The following is a 24795-nucleotide window of genomic DNA, read 5'->3' as shown; positions in this document are numbered from 1 at the left end:
AATGAATATACCAAGAAACGCCTCACCTATTTCTTGGTTTGGATTAGAAAAAACCACAATTCCTTGGCAAAATCAGAACCCATTCCTGCAGAGAGTTGTACAAAATCAATGAACATTCAGAACCCATTCGTGCAGAGACTTGTACAGAATTGAAAAAGACGAAAAAATCGAAACCCATTCTTTCAAGGAGTTGTACAGAATCAAAGAACATGAAAAAATCGATGAAATTGAAACCCTTTCTATGCAAAGAATAGCACAAAACTAACGAACAACAAAAACCCACGAACAAACGCAGGCATGAGCGAAAGCTCCAAAGAGGGAGAGACTTCTGCACTGTAGCGTTGCTTTTTTCTGGTGAAAGTAGGTTTTTTTATTTATTTTTTTAATTTTTTAATTTTTAATTTTTAATTTTTTTTTTAAATATCTTTTGTTTTTGTTTTTGTTTTTTTTTTGGACATGTCCACACAAAAGGGGAGGAGGATTTAAACTAATGACCTCCACTTCATAAAGCGTGGTCTCCAACAATTTGAGCTACCCCTTGGGGACCTTGTGTTTTAGTTCGTTGACATGTTTATGTGTTCCAAGCTAACATGTCGATTTACTATTGGATGCTGTAAAGGAGCTAGACCAGATAGTAGGGACTCTAAAAAAAAAACTCATGATTAACTGATTAATAAAATCGTTTTAACCGAAATTTTTTTAATTTTTTTTTATCGAAATGTTATCGGTTAATTAACCGAATTAACCAATAATTTCAATTAATTATCGAAAATAATGAATAGAGATTTTTGGCTGCCTCAAGCGTCAGACATTTTACTTTTTTTTAATTGAAGAGGAGAGATATTAAAGTGGAATTCAAATTTGAGGTATTAGTACTAAATTTGAGGCATTAACACCAAATTTAGGATGATCAAATTCTTTTTAGGTGATACCATCCCTAAATGGTTAACCTTTCTTTCCTAAGTTTTAGTTTTAAATTCAAAAATAAATTTTAAGACATTAAAAAATAAATATTAACTCATAAAAATTTAATTTATTATTATTATTTTTTAATATTTATCCTACACTAGTCAGCCACGTACTAGGACTCGAAAATAATAGCCACCCCTACTTACAAACAGCCTATTAATTTCGATAGACGTACAAGTGAATTCAATTTGATCATGCTTTGGATTCCATTTTCTTTGAAGTTCGAACAGAACATCACCATAAACATTCTTACTTTTTTTAAGAAGAAATACTAAAAAATGATAAAATTGAAGCCGGGTCCCAGTGTAATGTTTTGCTGACGTGGAATGGCGGTAGGGGTAGAAACGTCAATTAAATCTATATCTGTATCTGCGTATCTGGTTAGACTGGGCGTGTCCTTGCCTTCTTCAACCCCCGTGCTCCACCTTCACCACTCCACCAGACTCTCTCCGACCCACCATGAGCTCTCCCACTGATTCCGAGCGACCAACCATAGCCTCCCAAGACGATAACATGCCTGAAGAAAACCAGCAAAACCCACAAGACCTACAAGACCCACAGTCTCATCCCCAATCCCCCAAAACCCTAACCCTAGAACCTCCGAATCCCCACCAGGACGATCAAAATCCGCAAAATCCACAAGACGCGCAAAATCCACAAGACCCATTCGAGCAAAACCAAATCCAGGACGACCCAGAACCTTTTCCGGTTCTCTCTCCCCGAATCGCCGACCCTCACGTGTCCACCATCACCTCCGTCTATCGCCGAGCCCCGAAACGCAAGAGGAAAGGGGTGAAGCGCCGTCTCGATAGAGAAAAGTCCCAGAAGAAGCTCGAGATCCTCGTCGAAACGTTCAAGCCCATCCCTTTCATTCCTTCCAAAACCCTTGACTTCCAGAGCCACGAGAAGCTTCTAAGGCGGCTCGGCCTATGGGACTTTGTCCACATCGAGTTCGACAAGAACCTCCGAGCGGACCTCCTCGCGCAGCTGATCGCCATTTACAACCCCCAATCGCGGTGTAGCTACGTGAATGGGGGTCGGGTCAACGTCAACCGGGCCGATTTGGCGCGTGCGTTAAAGTTGCCGTTGCCGGCGAAGAAGAATGTGGTGCTACTGGACGAGGAGGCAGAGGCGGAGGCTGGGGGATCTATGGCGGAGTCGATAGGGTTCGTGGAGGATTTCGTGTCTAATTGGGTGCTTTTGCATGAGGATACGTGGATGATGCCGAACGAGGTGTTGAATTGGACGAAAGTGATCAAGGAAGGGCATTTCGAGAAGGTGGATTGGGCTAGTTTGATCTGGTTCATGGTAGAGAAGGAGCTGGGGCAGGCGCCAAATCTCACAAATTGCTACTACGCCTCTCATTTGCAGTATCTGATAAGGTCGCAGCGCGAAGATTTGCTCAAGGTGGAGCCTAAGGTGGAGGAGGTTGAGGTGAAGGATGAGGAGGAGGAAGATGAGGAGGATGTGGATGGTAGTGCGGATGTCAAGACGGGTGAGGTTGAAGAGTTCCGGGGTCACGAATTGGAGGAAAATAGTATTGAATTGAGTCTTGGTCAAGACAATGTGGAGAGAGTGGAAGAGAAGGTTGAGAGAATTGAAGAAAAGGTTGAGAGTGTTGAGGAGAAGGAGAAGGTTGAGAGAGTTGAGGAGAAGGTAGAGGTTGAGGTTGATGTTGATGTTGATGTTAATGTTGAGAAGGAGCGTGGTGGGAATGAGGATGTTATGGATTTTGAGGAATGTAGGGAGGAGTATAAGGAGGAGGAAGGAGGTGGGCAATGGCTATTTGATAGGAAGAGCAATGTTGGCGATTTGGCTGAGTCGTTTCTGAGGCCGTGTAGTGTTGGTGAAGTTAAAGGATTGGATTGTGAGGAGGAAAAGAGAGAAGAAGTGGAAGAAGGAGAGGAAGGACAAGAGGAAGAAGGGGAAGAAGAAGAAGAAGAAGAAGGGGGGCAAGAGGTTAGTGGGTTTCATCTTTCGCCTAAGTGTAATCCGCTAGAGGGGTTGCCTTCAGGGAGTTTAATTCAGGAAATGGAAGGGGTGCAAATGCCTTTTAGCACGGAGTTGGAACTCCGTGATCATTCGGCGGGGGATTTTTTATCGTCTAGGGATGATGGTAGGATTATTTCTGGTGGTTCGTCGCTTTTTGGTAATAATAATAAGAGAGGGATTGGTCATGAGAATGATAACATTCATAATTCTCTTAATGAAGGTAATAAAAGGTTGAGGAGTGATGGGCCATGGGATGGTAAAGTGGCTGATTTTGATATGTGTATGGAGCAAGTACAGCATTGGGTTGGGAAAGCTAGGATGATGTATGCGGCGAAAGAACAGGCATGTGGGGAAGCTACTGTGAATCAGCAGTTCTTGCTAAATGAGTTGCATCAGCGAGATAGTATGATTGACCACTTGCGCGCGACTAAGTATGAAGAACAACAAAAGAGTCAAGTGGAGTTTTATAGGCTTGATCGTGAACTCTATATGATGGGACATCTGTTGGATGGCTATAGGAAGGCCTTGAAGGAAATTAATGGAGCATTTGCTGAATACAGAGCACGCTGTCCGCAGCCTGAAGAGCCACTTTACAAGGATGTTCCTCAATCTGGAGGTCTTGTTCTCAGCTCCATGGAGCTAGAAAAGCAACGCTTGAAGCAAGAAGAAGAAGACAGGATGAACCGTTTGGTGATCGAGAAGAAGGTTAAAGTCTTTGAAGGAGGATGGATTAGTAAATTTGAAGCACATTTTGAAGGGGTTGATTTGCTTGGTAGTAGGTTGCTGAATGTTGAGAGTGGAGTGAAACTACTTAAGGAATCATTTGCAAAACGTAAGCTTTCTGAAATATCAGATGGAGCTCCCAATGAATGATGCACTACTCTGTAAGTCTTCACTTTTTTGCTCTCAATATTTTAAAAGAGGAGCAACTCTTATTCTTAATATAAAATTTTGAGCTTGCAAACGGTATTTTGATGTATATATATATATATATATATATATATATATTATATATATATTCTAATCTAGTATGTCTACTTATCGAAAAAAAAAAAAAAATTCTAATCTTGTATATCTGTTGGCACCTAGAAGCAGTGAGAGAGTCTGTTATGTTTAGTAGATTACATATGTACTTCAGCTTTTATCAAACTAATTAGTAATTAGGAAACATAATTCATGGTCAGTTCTGACTTCTTCCATCACAATTGGCATCATCTATGAGCTTAATCTACTTATGTCATGACAACCCTTCTTCGTTTGCTGTTTGTGGTTAGTGTGTGTTCCTTTTCTTTTTCTTAATTGGGTGTCTCTCTTGTATACTTTCCATCTACTTGGGTTGCGCCCCTTACTGCCTCTTTATAAGATTGGATTACTTATAAAAAAAAAGTGGATTCCATTGATTGGAATTGGTGATTAATTGGGAACCAAAAAGGTAAAATCAAAATATCAAATCATACTAAAATTTGTTTCTGTCATCCAGCCTTTCTGTGGCAAGTCCACTGACCAAATCCTTAGTTGGAACTACTTTGGTCTTTGTTTGGGTACATTAACTCTTTCTCCCATTTTTCAATAATTTTAGCTCTATATCCCTGTAAACCACACATTGTCATGTTGTTTTCTTCGACCTTCATCTCCACCCCTCTTGGTCTTAACCATAGCTATGAATAATTTTCTCTCTCTACCCCCCACTCCCGCCCGCTTCTTTTACTTTCCTATGTGATATTCTAGGGTTCTGTCTTGGAGCGAGTCTTGTTGGCTTAAAAGTAACTAATTGAAAAATTAGGAAATCAATAGTTGTATTAGAAAGATAATATTGTTTTTTATCCATTAATTAGGATATTTTGTTTAGATATAGCTTATACGTGTAGCTTATGACTTTCCAATAAAGTTTTGTAAATAAGTTTATGTGATGTAGGGAGCGATAAACTGATTCTATTTGACTTTATTTATTTATTTATTTTTTATTCAATTTTATTGGTTTGTGTATATTTATAATTTTCAGATTTTAGGTAAAAGTTGAAATTTTAGTACATTAGATCTTATTTTGGGATTTATTATGTTATTGGGTTTTACTAGTTATTTGGTTTTAGGTCTTTAGTAGTTAAAGTACAAGGAAGATAAGTCTGTTAGGGTTTAGGCATCAGATGCCTATATATATATATTAGATTTAAGAGTTTTTCTCATGATGGCTGAATGATAAAAGACAGGCTATGAAATTTGCAGCAATGAGGATTGTGTGATGCAAACCTTCTCCAAGGTGTAATGCCTCGGAAAACTAGGTTTAATGCCTAGGTTTGTCCTTTTTTCCCCCTGTATTTTCTTTCAATTTCCAACTATTTTGAGGAACTTCAGCAGGATTTATTATGGAACATAGTCGGTGATGAGTTTGAATTCCATCTAGTCAGTTGGTCTACCTTGATTTCCTCAGGCAAGTTGTGGTAGAGATCGGTGGTGGAAGTTAAATATGACAGCTTTTGGGGCGGGTGGTGGTCCAATGTGTTTATTGGTCCGATTGGGTTGGGTGTGGAAACAAATTTGAAGGGGATCGGGTGGTCCTCAAGATTTGTGTGGTTTGAGGTAGGAGATGGCTCTAGGATCAGGTTTTGGCATGATGTGTACTGTGGAGATCAGACCTTTAAGGAAGCTTTACCGGTGTTGTTTTCTATTGCTCGCCATAAGGAGGCCTTGGTGGCTTATCATGTGCAATTTTCTTATGACTCATTAAAGTGGAATGTCACCTTTATCTAATCAGGGTGCATGACTAAGAGGTGGAATTGGTCATTTTGTTATTTAATCTTTTGTAACTTGTCAGGTTGAGTCAAGGTAGCGAGGATAGAATGTGTTGGGCCCCTTCCAAAAGGCGGAGGTTCAAGGGCAAATCTTTTTATTAAGCACTTAGCCTTCCTACTAGCTCTTCCTTTCCTTGAAATTGCATTTGGAGAAATAAGGCTCCTATGAGTGGTGTTCTTTGTTTGGACGGTTGCATTAGGAAATATATTGACTGAAAGAGGCACCCTGTTGTGATAGATTGTTGTTGTATGTGCAAGAAGGGAATCCATTAATCACCTTTTGCTCCATTGTGAGGTGGGTAGAGGCTCGTAGGTTTTGGTTTTTGGTCGTTTTGGGATAGAGTGGTCATGCCTCAACGGGTGGTGGAGCTGTTGGCTGCTCACAATAGTCCTTTGTTTTCTAATTTCCTAGAGTTTTTGGATTTGTGCTCTTCTCCCTATTTGGGTGTCCTTTATGTATGCTTCCTATACTTGAGTTGCACCCCTCCGTGCTTTCTATTAAGATTGAATTCTTTTTTCTTTTTTCTTTTTTCAAAGGAAGACATGATTTTTGACAAATGTGCTGATAAGGTGTTATCGGGTCATGAATTAGAAGCGTGGAAACCAGCCTTGGCTGCCATTTGCAATGAAGTTAAACTTGAAAAAAAAGAAGACTGATGTTCAGAAATCTCCTCCGGCAAGGGGTTTCTTCAGTAGGGGTTTCTCGGGCTGAGTCCCGCAGCGCAGGTTAATCATCATCCCTTGCCTGAAGTGTCGGTTGTTTCATCGTTGGCTCTAGTAGTAAAGGAGGTTGGGTTAGAAGGAGTTTCTCCCTTCCGTTTGGGTGGTTGCTCCTTCATCACTCCTGCTGCCGACAAGGGTGAGGTTTTTAGGGTGGCTGGTTTCATCAAATCTCATAAGTGGTTGGTAGTCTTTGGTCTATCTTCGGAGATTTGTTGTGTGGGATCAAGGAAACAATTTTTGCGATGGGGAGTGTAACGCCCTACCCTAAATGACACAATATTGTCTGCTTCTGGCTCCCCCAAACAAGACTTCCTAGGAAGTCACCCATCTTGGTACTACTCTCGCATAAGCTCACTTAACCTGCAGAGTTCTAATGGGATCATGACTATCACGAGTTTAAAACGCATTGATAGGAATCAAAGATACACAATAGCAGAGCATAGCAAAGCCCTTTCCACATCAATATTGTCCTCTTTGGAGCCTACTAGGATTCGAACCCACGACCTCCTGGCATCCTTCAAGGATTTGTCCCACTAACCACTAGGCTAGGAGAACGCATTGATGTCAAGAAGGGTATAAGTATACATATAAGAATATTTTCATCTTTATACCCAGGCGATGTGGGACGCCACAGGGAGGATGGAGACTTACCATAGCCTTTGGGTGTGTTTCCCCCCACCATGCCCTTGGATTGGGATTAGGATTGTGATAAGGATGTTTGTCCTGTGGGAGGGGTTTGAGGATTTGACTTTGGTTCCCCTTTTAGCCATTGAAGAGAACCCTCCTTGGTAGGTAGAGAGCTTGCGTTCTAAGACTAGAGGTTGAAGGGAGCCGTTGAACTTAGAATGCTCCATTAGCTACGACATTGCATGTGCATCCTCTAGGCGTGGGAAAGGCAAGGCTCATGTGCTGTAGCGTTGAATGCTTGCGTGGGCTTTGGGTCAGAGGGCTTTTGGTTTATGTGCGGTTCGGGTTGGTGTACTTGTTGGGTTTGAGGCTGTATCAGGTTATGTGGCTTTTGTTGTTTTCTTTGGGCTTTTGTTAGGTGCTTTCTTTGTATACTGCATGTGTACTTAGGGGCGCCTTACGCTTTTTAATAAAACTTCCATTACTTATAAAAAAAGAAAAAAAGAAAAAAAAAAGACCTTGTGATGAAAGAAAATTTTAAAGAGATGCAAACTACGAATGGAACTTAAAACTAAGCAAATTGAGTGGAAATGATGCGAGTTAGAAGTAAAGAATATGAGGGACAAGGAGTCTCATCTCTCGGTTTATGTTGAATATAAAGAAAAAGGCCATAGTTGTCTACACTAACTTTCCAAAATATTGATTTTTTTGTCATATAAAATTTCTTTAATAGTCTAGTTGAATTGATGGATGTATCACTATCATCATTGCTGCATGAAACAAAGAAGAGAAAGAAAATTCAAAATCAATATTTTGATGTCAAGGATACACTTAAAAGAAACCAAGGATAATTGTACTTCAACATTTCAAAACTTGAGGACGGGTTTTCTTCAACCAGGGGAGCATGATGCAGGGAGCGATAAGCTGGTTTTGTTTGATTCTAGTTTTATTCAATTTTTGGAGTTTTGGTATTTTTATAATTTTCAGATTTTCAGCTGTAAACTGGATTTTTAGTGCATTAGATCTTATTTTGAGTTTTATTATGTTATTAGAATTTATTTGTGGGTTTCATTAGGTACTTGGTTTTGGGATTTTAGTAGTTAAAGTTTCAGGAATCTAAGCCCATTAGATTAGGCTTAGTTTCTGGAATCTAAACCCTAATGTAAGGGGTTTTGTTTTTAAATGGTTGACTGAAAATAGACACTTATGAAATCTTCAGCTACAGGAATTGTATGATGCAACCCTTTTCCCCGGTGTGATGCTGAGGAACCCTAGGTGTGATGATTAGGAACCTATATGTGATGCTTAGGAGAACTAGGTGTGGTGCTTGGGTTTGTCTCTCTTTTTTCCTCTTCTTTTGATTTTTTTGATTTTTTTTTGATTTTTGATTTTTTTTAAATTTCCAGTCATTTTGTTTCTAATGCCAGTCAATATAAGATCTGATTCTTCTTATTTTATGTCCCTAAAATCCAATCCTAGAGAGCCTCAACCACCCATCCATTAAGTAGCTCTCGAACAACTTACAAAATTTCAATTACTATTCTCGGGTTACTGTTCACAACCCTGCAACAGCCACCCCAACCCTAAGTTTTCCTCTTTATTTCATCTCCAAATCTTGTTCTTTAAATCCATATTTTCCAACATTTTCCCACCAAGATTCTACCGTAACTTGTTCGAAACCCTAAAACAAATTGCTGTCCAGATTCTTCTACATCAGACGAGGTATCACATCGTTTATTGTACGTCACTTTTGGTAATCAAAGCTTCTGTCCTCCATCATTATCCCTTCAATTGAAGGACTGTAAAAAGCAGTGGAAACTTCAATTATTACTTTTTCTAGTTCTTTAAATAAAGGGATAAATACAAATTCAATACCTGTGTTTGGTCTAAATTATAAAATGCTTCCTGTAGTATCAAAATAAACTCAAAGGTCCTTAGGGTATGCCAAAAAAACGATTTAGTCCCTGTAGTCAAATTCCGTTAAAATTTTTTAATAGATTTCGTTAGTTGCCACATCACCACCAATGAAATGGTGACACCTGTTGCTCTTAATAAAAAAATAAAAAAATATTAAATATATAAAAGTAAACAAAAAACTAAAAAATGATTTTTGTTAAAAAAAAAAAAAAAAAAAAAAACTACAGTGTTCTCTCTTCCCCCATTTCATCATATTGATCCTTTCCCCTAGATCCATTTTCTCGTTTCCCCCAATTTTCTTCCCAAACACATATTCCCCGCCCCCCAAAATTTCCTCCTGTGCAATGACGACCACCACCGTCGGCCTTCCTCACCATGCGACGACCTGCTCTACCACGCGGAGACCCTCACCGACCAAGTCTTCTTGTCTATTACGTTTTTTTTGTTCTCAATTTTTTCATGGGTTCTCAAATTTTTCATGGGTTATTTTCTGTTTTAAATGGGTTGTTGGTATTTTCTTTGTGGAAAGGAGGCTCCCTATCATATTTGAATTAATTGTGGGTTTGCTGAAGAAGAAAAGAAGTCGGTTCAATTTCCTTAGCTCTTCTTAACCTCTCACCTTTGTTGAAGAAGAAAAGAAGTGGGTTTAGCTCGTTGTCGGAGATGTGGCTGGCTCGTCGTCAGAGGTGCTCGGCGTCGTGGTCTTTGTTGCCGGCCGTCGGTGAGGGGAGAGGGAAGAGAGATGAAATGGGGGAAGAGACAGAGATGAAAAGGGGGAGGAGAGAACGATGAAAGGGGTTGTAGGGAGAACAGTGTACTTTGTTTGTGTATTTTTTTTTTTTTTTTTTTACATATTTAATATATTTATATTTTTTTTTATTAAGAGCAATACGTATCACCATTTCATTGGTGGTGATGTGACAACTAACGGAATCTGTTAAATTTTTTAACGGAATTTGACTATAGGAACTAAATCGTTTTTTTGGCATACCCCAAAGACCTCTGAGTTCATTTTGAAACCACAGGGAACGTTTTGTAATTAAGGCCAACCACAAAGACTAATTATGCATTTATCCCTTAAATAAAATACTCTGCCTGTCCAATAAAAAAAGAAGGTGGTGGTGCTAGCTGTTACCAGTCAATGCTTTAAATTCCACTTGTCACACTACTTTTTTGTGCATTCACACGATAGCGGTTTTCTTCTTCTTTAGCATCAATGACGTTATACTTTGCTTATAGCTTTTGTATCAGAGTTACGGATTGAAAATTTACCAGTACTTGTTTTCCAATATTATGAAGCAGACCCATGAAGTGATTGACAGGATACGGGTTGAAGAGCTTGTTAAGGTACATTTTCCAATACTTGAATGTGTGGATAGGTGCTATATTGGTCATCTTTTCCTGATAACATACAACATGCTGGTTAAAACTTAGTAGGTTGTGTGTGCATTCCTTTTTCTTCTTGATTTGGTTTTGTCCTTTTCTGTTCTGTTTTTTGGATCTCTTTCCTTGGGTGGTATAGCTTATGCCTAGTAAGTCTGCTAGTAATTTTATCTGGAGCAATGGGCACAATGACATCTCAACAGGGTTAATTTAGAATATATCTGTCTGCTGGGTTGTCTGACTAATGAGGGTATTGAGAAAAACTATCTTAGTTTTAGAATTTCTGATGTTAGGTTGTGCCTGTGGTATGGGTATTGTACTATCATTGTAGCCCGTATTAATCTTTGGGAGTTGGTTATTTCAAAGGGTTAATGTGCAATTTACACTTCTTTCAATACAGGTTGGTATTACTAATCTGCCATGTTTTGCTGCAAACTTATTCTACCAAGATGTATAAAGTAGCTAGGAGTGGCATTGAAGGAGATACACGAGGAAAGAATGTCCTATATGTTATTTGCTTGTGCGATGTTATTATCTGAAACCGGTAGTTTATAGGGTGGAGTCAACTATCAAAAGTAGTGGAAAAGTTACATATTTTTATCAATAATACATGCAACTCTTGCTCTTGGAAGTTGGTTAATGTTTTCTTAATGAGTAATCAGATTTTAGTTGTCTGCATAATGATATATTTTCTGAACAATCGTTGGCTGGTTTGACGATGATTTTGTCCCTCATGCCTACTATTTGAGGCGTATTTATTAAACACAAAAACAGGATGCAGGATCGTTTGACTGCTACATTAATCTAGAAACTACCCTTGTTGAGACTCACACATGGAATGTGTTATAATGTGTTGTGAAATTCACTTTACAGAAGGCCTTTAGCGGTGGAGGGAGAGGTGTTAGAAAGGAGGAAGAAGAGAGCGAGGCAGATCTAAAGGAGAGAAGGGGTTAAGGGTGGTAGAGTTGGGATGCGGATGGTGGGCAAGGGGCAGAAGAGGGATGGTGGGCAAGGGGCAGAAGAGAGATGGTGGAGGGCAGGGCAAAGAGAAGGGGTTAAATTCGAGTGAAAGAAGGCTAGATCTGAGGGAAGAAAGGCTAGATTGGCGGGAAAAGAATGGCTGTGGAGGGCAACAGAGGGGGCAGGGGAGGCGGTGGGACGGGAGAAAGGAGGGAGGGGAGATGGGTAAAGGAGAGGGAGAGGGAAAAAGGATAGGAGAGAAGCAAAGAGCAGAGATGAGGAAGTAGATGGTGAAGAGGAGTGGCAGAGGAGGTGGAGGGAGGGCGGTAACTTTCCCCTCCTGAGAAGCTGGCTAAAGTTATTGAAATTTAAATACTCTTTTTGGGTGTGTGAGATTTATGATTCATACTTAAAGCTGCATGTGATCATTACCTTTTTAATTGTACAAAATCTATGAAGTTGTCAAACTAAAGAATAATTTTTGAACTCTTGGCCTCTTCCAAATTGAATATCCCAACATCTCACTTGCCACTAAACCAAGGGACGATTTGTATTAACAACTTTGCCATCTAGTGTTAATGTCTAACAAATTAAAGTGTACCTGTTGGGGATTAATTATGGGTGGACTTCACTCAATCTGCCTTTACATGGAAGCTAATGAGGCCATCTGCCTTTACATTGAAACTAATGAAGCCATCAAAGGAAACAATCTTAGGATTTTGTCCACACGAAAATTATACACCCATATGACCGTTAATGTGACCTACATGGTAAATTATGGCGTTATCAATGCTACACATATTGGGCAACGAGTCTCTCCCATAAGAAGTGGTATACCCTTATGCTACACATATTGGGCAACGAGTCTCTCCCATAAGAAGTGGTATACCCTTAGGTATAAAATATGCTCACATATATGTTGATTCTCTCATAAACTATCGTATCAGTTTTCTCAGATAACTTTTACTTAGGGTTGAATATCAGTGAAATTGGCAAGGGTAATGGTATTTACCAACTTTATACCGACAAGAATAAGTTTTGACTATTTCGATTAAGTCGATGAAGTCGGTTAGTCATGGGCCTTTTATATTAGACCAAACCTGTTTTTATGGGCCAAAATGAATTGTTTTTGGGCCCAAATGGATATGTTTTTGGTTTAAACAAGTGATGTGAAAAACTATTGAGGGTCAAATTCGGTTAAGTCGAATCGATTCAGTAGACCGACAAAATAAAAATTTTACCGCCTACCAAACCAAATCGATGTTGAAACAATATTTTTATTTTGACTACCGATTATTGGAAGTCAATAGGCGGTTAGTAGCGGTTTGGTGGCAGTCGATAGGCAGCAGTTGAATATTCTGCCCATTCCTACTTTTATTGACTTGGGTGTCAGAGTGGTAATGGTTGAAGGATTGATAAGCTTTTTGACGACGACTTTCTTGTTTTGTAAGAGGAATTCCATCATTGGCATAACCATCCAAAAATCTGTATCAACATTGGAGAAGTGAAGTTGCACAGAAGTAGATATACAAATTAAAAACTGCATATTTGAATGTAGAACATGTGTTCAAAGAATAGCTGTACTTCAATGAAGATGATGGTGCTTGTTGTAAGCACTCAAACTAATAACTTTGAACGGTTGGACCTTTGGGATAACTTTGAACGGTTGGACCTTTGGGATGATTTTGGGCAGTCAAACCTTTTGGATGGTGGAAAAGCTTGAAATTCTTAGCAATGAGCTGATTAATTAAACTATCGTGGTAGAAATATCATTACTCAATGTACAAATACAAGGCACCTTCTTAAATTGTGAGTAAGACTTATCATTTAGAAATTATTAAAAGAATCCACCAAGTATGTACATAACCTAAACTATTGGGACAATTTGTCAGCAATCCAAAAATAATCCACAACTTGATATATCTAAATAAGCCACTATTAATGTCTTGACCAATTCAACAATGCTGTTGTAATCAAACTTACTTTCTCCAGCTTGAAGTCTAGATGGTTTGAAAAGAAACCATGTGCATGTTGTAAGATACAGGAAAGCCATTTGATTCTTTCTATTCCACGGAATAAAATAGAGAAATATTGATAAAATATCCTCGGGCTTCTTTTATTTTTTACAATAAAATTTGTAATTCAAATTTATGATCATTTTAAATAAGACAATGTCGTGTCTTTCTTTTTCATGATGAGGCAACAGTAGCAAAATTGTTTTAAAAATAGGATTACTGAATGTACCAATGCAAGGTACCTTAAAGACTTAGACACTTAAATTATGTTGTTTTATTCTGCGATGATTTAAATTAAATTAGTGAACAAATCCATCAGGAATTTACTAATTAATCCAAACTACTGGGACTGTTTGTCAGCATTCATTAAAGAAACTAAATCACCAACTTATTCTTTCAAGTTAGTATATCTAAATGGGCCAATAATTATACCTTGACCAATTCAATAATGTATTTTTAATCAGGATTAATTTGTACCCCATGTGAAATCTGTTAAGATTATTTGAAAGTGAAGTATGCAAGATGCAGGAAAGTAGTCTGATTCTTTCTGTTCCACTACATAAAATACAATATTGTTGCTAGATTTTGTACTGCTTCTGCAGCATTTTGTTTAATTATTCACTAATACATGTTGGAGAAGCAAGATTTTCTATTGCTATGATTTTGAATGTAAAGTAAATTTTTAATTTGTGAAGAGAGGCTTTGCTTATAGCATGTTATGTGCATAATATAAATATCGTAATATAAAATATAAATATATTTTCTAGACCAAATATTTCCTTTGCAATTTGTAAACATTTTAGATATACTACCAATCATAGTACGGAACATTAGAAGCAAATGGTATAGTCCTTGGGTACTACAAAAGAGCAATTGGATTATGAATTTATTATGCCAATTTTGCATCAGTACTAGAAGGATACACCAATCCTAGTTGGATCACTAGTGTGAGTCATAACAAGGCCAGCTACCTTTGCTGGTGTTGCAGTTTCATGGGCTTTAAAGAAACAGAAGTGCATTTCAAATTGAACAATACAATATGAATTTATAGCCTTGGCATTTGTGGGCAAAGAGGTAAAATCGCTATGAAATTTGTTATTAGATATAAAGTTATGGCAACAATTGATTTCAACCATTTCTTTGCACTGTGATAGTGAAGCTACTATGCATGTCAAGGACATGAGTATTGCCATAAACCATTATCCCACCATACTAACGTGACATTGTCAATCAGCCTTTGATTTTTTTTTTTTTTTTTTTAAGCTTTAACAAGGGCATATATAAGGGTGGGTTAACAATGCCATGCCAATATATTAGGACAGTGTCTTCATCTGTACATAGTACACCCGTCACAAAATAACATTGAATTCAAGGCTAAATACAATACAAATATCTCTGTGACCGTTGGTCAAGCCCGTATGAAGCTCATGACCATTATATCGCACATACTGGTGTACCATATTATACGATGCAAATATTTTCATTTATTCAGAAACCATACAAAAACGTTTATCCATTTGAAGCAATTTAAACATGTCATAAAATCAGTAGGCTTACGACATATTATTTGAAAAGGAAAACATGCTCAGTTTACTAACATATCATATATTGTATTAAAAACAGTTTTGTAAGCATTTACTTACCTCAATTGCTCATCCACAAACTCCGACATTTCAAACTCCTCATTACTGCGAAACATACCCTAATACTATATACAATACACTTGAGAGTTTTAATCCATGCACGTGAAAACCCTAATCATGCCGTCGGTACACTAATCTATGCTTAAAACGCTAATTACCCATTTCTGGTCACTATCGAACGTTCAGCTTCAAAGTCGATTGTTTGGCCAATAATGTTTGAAGGTTCGGTCAAATGCAGTTGAACGTTGATGAATGGCATATATAATGCATAAAAGACCCAAAACTTCTACTCAGTTCGCATTCTAACTTAACCAAAGCTCCTGATCACTTTATAAAATCATATTAAATCATAACGACATAATAAAAGATGAAAATCACGAACATGTCCATTACTTTTTGGAAAACTAATTACCTATGTGTGATAAATCATAGAACTATCATAGCGACTCATAAAATGTAAGGTAAACAGTAAGGTCAGTACACTAATAACATGAAAAACAGGTTTGAGGTTCAAGGATTACCTTATCAAGGATGAACTACACCTATGCCACTCTCTCTCTTGACCATTCTTGCATTCCGGCACTTAATTTAAATCATGAGTGTTGGTTTTATAAAGCGAGATTTGACAAATAGTTGTGTTTATTTTATTTTATAATTTTGTTGTTTTGAGGTATTACAATATGTGCGGCCAAGTAAATACTTGATAGATCCATTCACTATGGAACTCTCGAGAGATTTAGTGAAAGGTACATTATCTAGTGGAATGAGGTTAAAAGATTTCATTTAAAAGTCACCTATAATTGGAACCCAACCTTACACTATTTACAAATAGTTTAAGGTTTAAAGAGTAATAAGAAATTATAGTTAAATAGTTGACATAACACCAAAATTTTATGATTTATTATGATAACCCATTTTAAGATGTTTAGTGCTAGATGAGTGTTACAATAAATGAAGGATGATGATTGCTAGATTCTTAATGAAATCAATAATTCTCCAAGACAGTAAAAGAACTTCACTTATATGAACATAGGAAGTAAGATAAATTTTAAGGTTTACTTTTGTAAATGGTAATAAAAAAAACCCAAGATGGAGTGTGTGTGTGTGTGTGTGTGTGTGGTATTTTCGTTGTGTGTGTGAGGTATTTTCGTTCCTAATATATAAAGCCTTGGTGTATGACTAGGCCACCATTGACTTCGTTAGAAATTTAAAATTCTTACATTAATTGAAGGTTTAAATCCAAAAATACATTCGTGTATGCACGAGGATATATATTAGTATTTGACTCACCATTTAGTATCACAATTTAAGTGGGGAGTGTTATAAACTTTCTTAGATTGTGATATCAAACATGAGTTTAATGGCTCATGGGTAAGGATAAATCTTAAGAACTTAGGGGGGAGGGGTTAACTTAAGAGTGTATTTGGCATTGCAATTTTGCATATCAAAAGTGCGATTTTAAACCAAATTGTAAAAAATGTATTGTTTGAGAGTACATTTTAAAAAAATTACGATTTGAAAATGTAAAAAAGTTAGCATTTTCAAATCGCAGGAATATGGGGGTGTGTTTTTAAAAATGTACGATTTTAAAGGCTAAACATTGATTTTACCAAATGTTTAATTGTGTTTTTAAGAATTACATTTTCAAATCGCAAACCCAAATAAACCCTACATGGTAATTAGAAGCTCATTCAATTTAATGATTATAAGTTCATTTAGTTCAACTTCAAAAGCAAATCTTCCTAATCATCCAGAGAACGGTATGCAAATACGCTGATGAGATGCTCAGTCAGCTCAGCAACGTTGTTTTGGTAACCATATCATTATATGCGATTAGTGGTTTCGTTGACCGGATACCAAAGTGATTATGTGGATGGTAGTTAGTTGCAATTAATAACCGCCTATTTGTACAGTCTTATCGCGAACGCGACACAAACTCAATACGAAATTAGCGAATTAGGGTTAAGGGGTTTGACCTGTTTAATAAAATTGGTCAGATTAAAGTTGACCTATATAGTCTTATACATATACTTTGACATAACCTGAACTCAACATTATTGTTAGCCATTTTTGACATGACCCATGAACCTAATAAGAACCCAACACGAAATTAGCAGGTTATGATTGATGAGTCAGACCCATTTAATTAAATGAGGCAGGTTAAGGTTGACTTATATAGTCTTGTACTCATTCTTTGATATGACCTAAACCCAATGCCCTAACAACAATTGCCACTCTAGCCTCCGCCCAACCTTGCCAATAGCTGGCCAACTCAGCCCAACTTCGTCTCCGGTGGCCTTCTGCCTTTATTTGCCACCCCCAAGGGGTAATTGGTCACTAATTTGGGATATTATTTTATTAGTTAGGGTATTTTAGAAAATGCTTTCGAAATCTAGTTCCATTTCAGTTAGGAAATTTGTTAATTCAAGTTACGAAACTAATGAATTGGAATGAACATTTGATGCAGAATAGTTTATGAGGAGACCAATCACAATGGCATGTTCATATCTTGTGATTCTAACATCATATGGAGGCAAATTTGGTTGCTTTAGAAAGTGTCATTGAAAGGCCTACAATTTTGAATTTTCATGAAAATTTCTTAATTCAAAACTTTGCTAAGTTTAAAGTGTCTATGAATAGAAATATGAATATCCGTTTCACAAAGTTGTGATAAGGCTCTTTTGTAATTCTTTTTTTAGGATAGTGAACCTACTTCTATTTAAACTCAATAAGAACGATTGACTACCAGAGTTGAAGTATTTTTAATTTTTCTCAATAAGAAACACTTTGGAAATGATTTTTCATTAGTGTTTATATAATTCTTAGATTTTTCTAGGATTTATAGAAAGGTTGTGAGTATGGGTGGTAATTTGTGCTTGCATATCGAGTTCGGGTTGTGTTGATGTATGAGTATAAGACTATATAAGTCAACCGTAACTTGACTTATTTAATTAAACATGTTAGAGCCCACAACCTGAACCCCTAAAATTTGTATGAGGTTCGCGTCCAATTTGTGAGTTCTTTAAAACATTGTGTGCCCTAAATGTCATTTGTTGGATTTGAATCGTGTTAAGATATGAGTATAAGACTTTATGAGTCAATTTTAACTCAACCTATTTAATTAAATATGTCAGACCTTTTAACCTTAACTCGCTAATTTTATGTTGGGTTCCTAAGTCGTATAAAAACTTGTTGGCCTTAGTTGTGTGAGTTATAGTGCTTGTAGATTCGGCTTGATACTATGCCACACCCAATCATTATTCTATTCCATCTTCTTTTATTCCTAGTAATACTCATTCTTAGGAATTATTTTTCCATTACAAAAAAACGTTAGACAACGGTTACTATGCAATATTCTGGCATTGACTTTGAGAGAAGATTCACAAGGCGAAAGTGAGGTAGTATTGGGATTTGAATCTGCCTCCCTTAGACACGATCAATTGTCTACCAAAAGCTTGAAGTCAACTTATTATACTATCACTCTAATGCCTTGCTTGTAAATATTTGAAAAGTTCTGCATACGCATCATCTGTTTTGTTATTAAATCATAAGGCAAGAACTTTGAAGAAGTCCATTTATGGAGATTACGGAGAAGCCACTGCGATATTGACATGATTCAGGTAATCAATATATATATATTCTGACTCTCTGAGTCAGTGTAAAATGCCCAAAAGAGCAGGAGAAATGCATGCAATCCACTGTTTATTTATCTTCTTGTTCATCTTGGTATTTAGTTCTTCAAATGGCACGTCCAACGCCATGGATGATGCTTTGGAGAAACGCCAACTTGACTGCAAGCTCAGTTTAGGTGCTGTTGTAGATTACACTTCCCTTGCCGGAAAAAAAGAGAAAGTAGCAATGGAGATGGCGCTTAAGGATTTTTATGCCCGGAGAACGAGTCTCCGGCAATATTACCCAACTCTACATGTGAGAAACTCTCGAGGAGACCCCATCGGAGCAGCCTCTTCTGGTGAGAACTGCTTTTCCTTGTCTTGCTTCTTCTTAATTCATGTCAACACGCATTTTCTCCACAAGTATGAATTCTCTGGTGCTAATTGATCAACAATAATTTTACATATCGAAGATCAATTATACCATACATGCATGTGATTGATAAACACAATGATATGTATAGTTATCTCATGATCATGTATCGAAGATCAATTATACCATCCATGCATGTGATTGATAAACACAATGATATGTATAGTTATCTCAAGATCATGAATTTGTTATCAATATGCTTGGCTAACTGTAATTATTCACATAGACAGTACACCAATACAATAATCATCACATATCGCACAAGAGAATTTTTTTAATGTACTGCTCATATTTGTTCATCCATGAATACTTTTCTATCCTTATTGACCCATCATCGGAAGGATTATTTTCAAAATAGATGAAAAACAAGAAAGATAGAATATTGGTGTTTTTCAACAAATGGAGAAATTGGTGTCACACTGAGATAATGGTCACCACAAGAGAAGAGTAATCACAACTCATAAAGAAAAAAATTTGTTAATTCATCAATTCTAATCCGTCTCTTTGGAAGTAGAAATTTAAAGAACACTTAAATAAACAATGACAAAAAGCTTAACTCTAATTTGATTGACTTTGAGACAAGCTCATTAATGAATTGCAAAATACCACTCACTCTCATACTATAAAATTAAATATATTAAGAACCTAATTAATATAACCTAAATTAAACTACTAATCTAATTAAAACTAAAAAACTCAATTATTTGTTTTCATCCCGCATTATTCTACCCTTTTTTTGAAATAATAATAAAAAAAAAAAATCTAAGAGTTGAAGACATTTGTTTTTAGAGAAATGGTAGGGGTCAATAAGTTTATCATATTTGACCCATATTTGCTTACAAATTTAATAGATCAACCATTATAATTGTGGGGTCCACAGAAATACACAAATCTAATAATTGATTTATAAGATGAGATAGGCTAAATATGAGAAAAATATTAACCTATAGCATTTCTCTCTTTCTCTCTCTCTTTCTTTTTTTTAGTAGCCCATTTCACCAATTCTTGGAAAGAGCTCGGAGGACTTCTTGTTGACACCTGGACGTGTTCTTGTCACTACATATTGTTGTTCACGGCTTGTCATCCTGCTTATGTTCCTTTGTATTTCACTTGATGACTGAAAACTACACAAAACAAGACTATTTTCTTTTTCTTTCCCACCAAACAAATGTAACGAAATCCAATTGATAGGAAAAGATAAATTTAATCGCTTAATAGTGGAGTCAAAGGTTTGAACTTATAATGTTTGGCTCTGATACCATTTTAAGTCATCACTTATTCGAAGGTTAAGCTAATAAAAAAATTAATTTAATCACTTAATTATTACTGTAACAATTCGTGGTTGGGCGGTAGGACAGCCAACTAGGGTAGTGCAGTGGTTGGCGGCGCATCTTGGATGTTGAGTGCGGTACTTTCAGGCTGTGGCAAGCAGAGTGAAGGCCTGTAGGTGACAAGTGCAGCGGTTATGTAGTCGCCGACACTTCTAGGATGACGGTTGAGATGTTGCTGTCTAGATGGAACTATAGAAGAGTTGGAGAGATTGGTGGGCAAGATTTGCAGTGATTTGTGTCGCAGTAGTGTGCAACCGAAGGTTGTAGTTCCGACGTGGGTTTGGCAAAAGATCGAGGCTTTGGGATTTTGTTTGGGATTTTTCTTTGGTTTCTTTTGATTTTTGAATGAGAATGATATATAGGGGGTGTATAAGTCAGATTGCCAATGACTGATTTTGGGGCTGTTAGCTTGCGATGGCTATTGGTGGGTAGGATGTTTGGATGGATTTGTCACAAAACACAAATAGTTTATCATATTTACTAGCAGATCATCCCTTTGTTGTTGCGAAAGTAGGCCGCTCCCATATTGCCTCGTGCTTCGTGTGGTCATCCTGGTATAGCGTATGTCTTCTTAGTAGGGACTTTTGCGTCTAATACGAAACTTGATGCAACACAAGAAAAACAAAGAATTGACGTCTCATCAAACAGAGAAATTGGTGTCATGCACCATGGGAAAGGCGTTTTAGTGCAAGAGAAGAGTAATTACAACTTATAAAGAACAAAATCTGTTTATTCATTAATTTTCATGTGTCTATTGGAGTACAAAAGAAAACTTAAAATAGAAAATGACAAAATCCTAACCCTAATCTAACTAATTTTTTGCTAAATCCATTATTGAATTACAAAATAACACTAAACTCTTAAAATATAAATTAAATACTAATAACCAAATTAATAAAACTAATAATCTAAATCAAACTAAAAGATCATTTTTTTTTTCCATTATGCACATTAATTGGAATGTAGACTCACAATTTTGATTGCAGCTAAGATCCTCATTAAGAAGCATCACGCAAGGGTAATCATTGGCTTTAGAGCATGGCAGGAGGCAGTCTTTGTTGCTCAGCTTGGCAATGAATCCCAAGTTCCTATTGTATCACTGTCAAATGAGGCCCCACCTTGGGCCTTTTCCCAATGGCCATTCCTGGTTAGTGCAGCTCGCAACGTAGATGCTCAGATGAAAGCTGTAGCAGCTATAATTCAGAGTTGGCAATGGCGACAAGTTAACATCATCTATGAAGACTTCAACCCAGTTGCGAGTGGCATAAATCCCAACATCATTACCGCTATACAAGATGTCGACGCAGAGATTAATGAACTTGTGGCTCTCTCCCCTTTTTCTCCTTACACTTATATATCTAAAAAATTGGAGAGCCTAAAAAATGGACAATGTAGAGTTTTCATTGTTCACACTTCCATTACATTAGCCACTAAAATCTTCAAGGAAGCTAGTGAGATGGGAATGATAGGGAAAGACTTTGTGTGGATCACCACCAATGACATTACAAGTCAGATAGATTCACTTAATGCATCATCCATTACCTCGATTCAAGGTGTCTTGGGAGTGAAGACCTACTTTTCCACCCCTAATAAACGCTCAAAAGATTTCCAATCTCGATTTCAGGTTATGTTTCGTTTACAATATTCTAATGGGCCACTTCCAGAACCAGGAACTTCTACTTTGCAGGCCTATGATGCTGCATGGGCAGTGGCTCTTGCATTAGAGGGAAATCTATATTCAAAAAGTAGTGGTTGTGTGGATAAAATGAATGGACAAGAGTTGTTAGAAAAAATATTGAAAACCAAATTTGAGGGCCTGACTGGTTTATTCAATTTTAGTACTGAGCGGAAATTGGTTCCAGTTCACATTTTTCAAATAGTTAATGTTGCCGGAAAAAGTTACAGGAAACTTGGATACTGGACGGAGGGATTGGGCTTCTCAGAGAGCATCCATAAGTCAAGCATTTACAACAAATCGATGAGCATTCTAGGACAAGTGTTTTGGCCAGGCGGCCCCTGGTCAGTGCCAAAAGGATGGGTGATACCAACTAGTCATTCATACCGACTGAAAATAGGAGTACCTGCGAAGAGCACATTTAGAGAATTTGTGAATGTGACATATGATCATCTTGGGGGCGACCCAATCATCAATGGATTTTCCATCGAAGTCTTCAAAGCCACATTAGCACTTCTTCCATATCACTTGCCATATGATTTTATACCATTTGAAGGCACCTATGATTCTTTGGTGGAGCAAGTTCACGTTAAGGTAAAATATTACTTATCTACTACAAACATTTTATACTACATGCCCATTTAAACAGTATACTAAACACTTGTTCTTGCTTAACTTTGCTTTGTATTAACACAAATGACTATTAGATCTAATTAATGATTACAACATTTCAAAATGGCTTCATTTGGCATGTTAGGGTAATTTTTTACAAGTTGAACACCTTTATGTCTTTAAAAAGCTTGGTAGAGTGAAATGAAAAATTTGCACCTTTGTAGTTGCCTCAGCTGAATTTTTACCTTGTATTTGTGAAGAATCTTGATGCAGTTGTTGGAGATACAGCTATAGTTTCCCATCGTTGTGAATATGCAGAATTTTCTCAACCGTATGCTGAGTCGGGTCTCCAGATCTTGATATACATAAAACCTAAAAGATCAGAAAGAGCTTGGTTATTCCAGAAGCCATTCACCACCTACTTGTGGGCCTTTACAGGGATCATTAATGTTTATAATGGATTTGTGGTATGGTTGATAGAGCGGAATCACCACCCAAATTTTCGAGGCAATATACGCAACCAAATTGGAACCATGCTTTCCTTATCCTTCACAACATTGTTCTCACTACAAGGTAAGCATATTTATCTTCCTTATTTGTTTCTCTTAATTACTTACATTAAGCCTTTAAACAATTTAAACTACAAAGATAGTAACAATTAAAGTTCCACATGTTCCTCCCTTTTTCTTTTTTTTTTTCAAAAGTAGGGGTGTTAGAATATTAATTAAAATATTAAATTTACTATCTCCTATAAGCTCAAGCATTTTGAATAATTGTTATTTATCATTGTATTAGAGACAAAATCTTGAATTCAAATCTTGTCTCCATTAATTAAGTATTCTACGTATTGGGTCTCATTTATTATAAGAGAGTTTGAGCCCACACTTGAGGAATAGTGTTAGAATATTAAATGATTTAATTTATCATTTCATATAAGTTTAAGCGTTTGGAATAAGTGGGATGTTATACTTTAAAGTCATTGAAATCTACGCAACAAAGATATCAACACTACTCTGTGTGAGACACAAAAGAAGTTTCTAGTAATACAATGAATCTGAAATAAATTAAACTACATTAGCTGGAGAATCCATAAATAGTGTACAAGCTATGGAATGCTACATAACTATTTCCTTGATCTCATGTATGTTATGTCCCTCAAAACTAGGAAATCATGAAGTCATGTGTTTACTTGTAGGAGTGAAATTACACAGCAATTTGTCACGGATGGCTATGGCAGTATGGCTATTTGTTGCATTAGTCATCACACAAAGTTTCACTGCCAGTCTAACAACATTGCTTACCATTCAAAGACTTGATCCAATAAAGGTCGACATCGAGACACTTAAAAAGAGTGGAGCCAAAGTTGGGTGTGATGCGAATTCCTTTGTTGTGAAATATTTGGAGGAGGTCATAGGTTTTCATCCGAACAACATAAAGAGAATGCATACAGAAGATGATTATCCACAGGCTCTCATGACGAGAGAGATAGCAGCAGCCTTTCTTGAGGTCCCATATGTTAAAATGTATCTTGCTAAATATTGTGATGGTTTCACCACTTCGGGACCAACATTCAAAGTTGGAGGCTTCGGATTTGTGAGTGCCCACTAAGCCATCATTTGCTTTGAATTACTCTTTCATTTTGCTTTCCCAATTAAAAGTCTTTTTTTGGATATACATTTTTATATTTCTGGATATACATTTCCAGAGTGAAAAGTTGCAAGCGCTTAAAGTTTATGTGTGGTCTAAAAGATTATTCTCATGTCTTAGGCTTTTGCGAGGAGTTCTCCTTATCTACCTGATATTTCCGAAGCAGTTCTTAAAGTGTCTGAAAGTGGAAAATTGCAAGAGCTTGAGCGTTCTTTAAACTCATCCTTCAACTGCTCCACCGCTCAACTTGTTGATAATCATGATAGTCTTGGAATAAATAGTTTTTGGGGCCTCTTTGTCATCACCGGAGGAACATCCACCATTGCTCTTTTGATATTCATCTTTCATTATCTTCGGCAAAGATGGTATCAACCTTCTTCCAATGAACAACAACATCATAGCCCCGCTAACGATGAATTATTGATGTTTGGTCCTGAAATGGAAAACCGATATCAACAATATTTGTAA

The 24795-nt window shown here is 36.9% G+C and overlaps 2 protein-coding genes across 6 annotated transcripts; both read left to right on the top strand.

Annotated features, from left to right (window-relative positions):
- Positions 1 to 1358: 1358 nt before the first annotated feature.
- Positions 1359 to 11378, top strand: LOC132183178 (uncharacterized). Of its 5 annotated transcripts, none has more exons than XM_059596586.1 (3): positions 1359 to 3845; positions 10317 to 10364; positions 11274 to 11378. In XM_059596586.1, the coding sequence occupies exon 1, from the start codon at positions 1429 to 1431 to the stop codon at positions 3832 to 3834; it is 2406 nt and encodes an 801-aa protein (XP_059452569.1). In that variant the 5' UTR covers positions 1359 to 1428; the 3' UTR covers positions 3835 to 3845; positions 10317 to 10364; positions 11274 to 11378. The 5 variants fall into 5 exon arrangements, with proteins under 5 accessions (XP_059452569.1, XP_059452568.1, XP_059452565.1 ...); XM_059596585.1 differs by having other exon boundaries at positions 10320 to 10364; positions 11274 to 11377; XM_059596582.1 differs by lacking the exon at positions 11274 to 11378 and adding an exon at positions 10801 to 11074 and having other exon boundaries at positions 10320 to 10364.
- A 7399-nt stretch (positions 11379 to 18777) lies between these two features.
- Positions 18778 to 24795, top strand: LOC132181817 (glutamate receptor 2.8-like). Its single transcript, XM_059595048.1, has 6 exons — positions 18778 to 18988; positions 21380 to 22662; positions 22941 to 23031; positions 23161 to 23253; positions 23876 to 24273; positions 24448 to 24795. The coding sequence occupies exons 1-6, from the start codon at positions 18778 to 18780 to the stop codon at positions 24793 to 24795; spliced, it is 2424 nt and encodes an 807-aa protein (XP_059451031.1).

This window comes from Corylus avellana, chromosome ca5, assembly GCF_901000735.1.
Source record: "Corylus avellana chromosome ca5, CavTom2PMs-1.0".
Classification (NCBI taxonomy): Eukaryota; Viridiplantae; Streptophyta; class Magnoliopsida; order Fagales; family Betulaceae; genus Corylus; species Corylus avellana.
The sequence above is the reverse complement of the archived record's forward strand: the minus strand, read 5'-3'. Positions and strand labels throughout refer to the sequence as shown.

What these genes read in the sequence shown, in the direction of transcription:
- LOC132183178 (XM_059596586.1), top strand. Translation starts at nt 1,429, where the DNA reads ATGAGCTCTCCCACTGATTCCGAGCGACCAACCATAGCCTCCCAAGAC.
- LOC132181817 (XM_059595048.1), top strand. Translation starts at nt 18,778, where the DNA reads ATGGATGATGCTTTGGAGAAACGCCAACTTGACTGCAAGCTCAGTTTA. An exon ending in CATCGGAGCAGCCTCTTCTG is followed by an intron (nt 18,989 to 21,379) that starts GTGAGAACTGCT and finishes TTTTGATTGCAG; the next exon opens with CTAAGATCCTCATTAAGAAG. An exon ending in AAGTTGGAGGCTTCGGATTT is followed by an intron (nt 24,274 to 24,447) that starts GTGAGTGCCCAC and finishes CTCATGTCTTAG; the next exon opens with GCTTTTGCGAGGAGTTCTCC.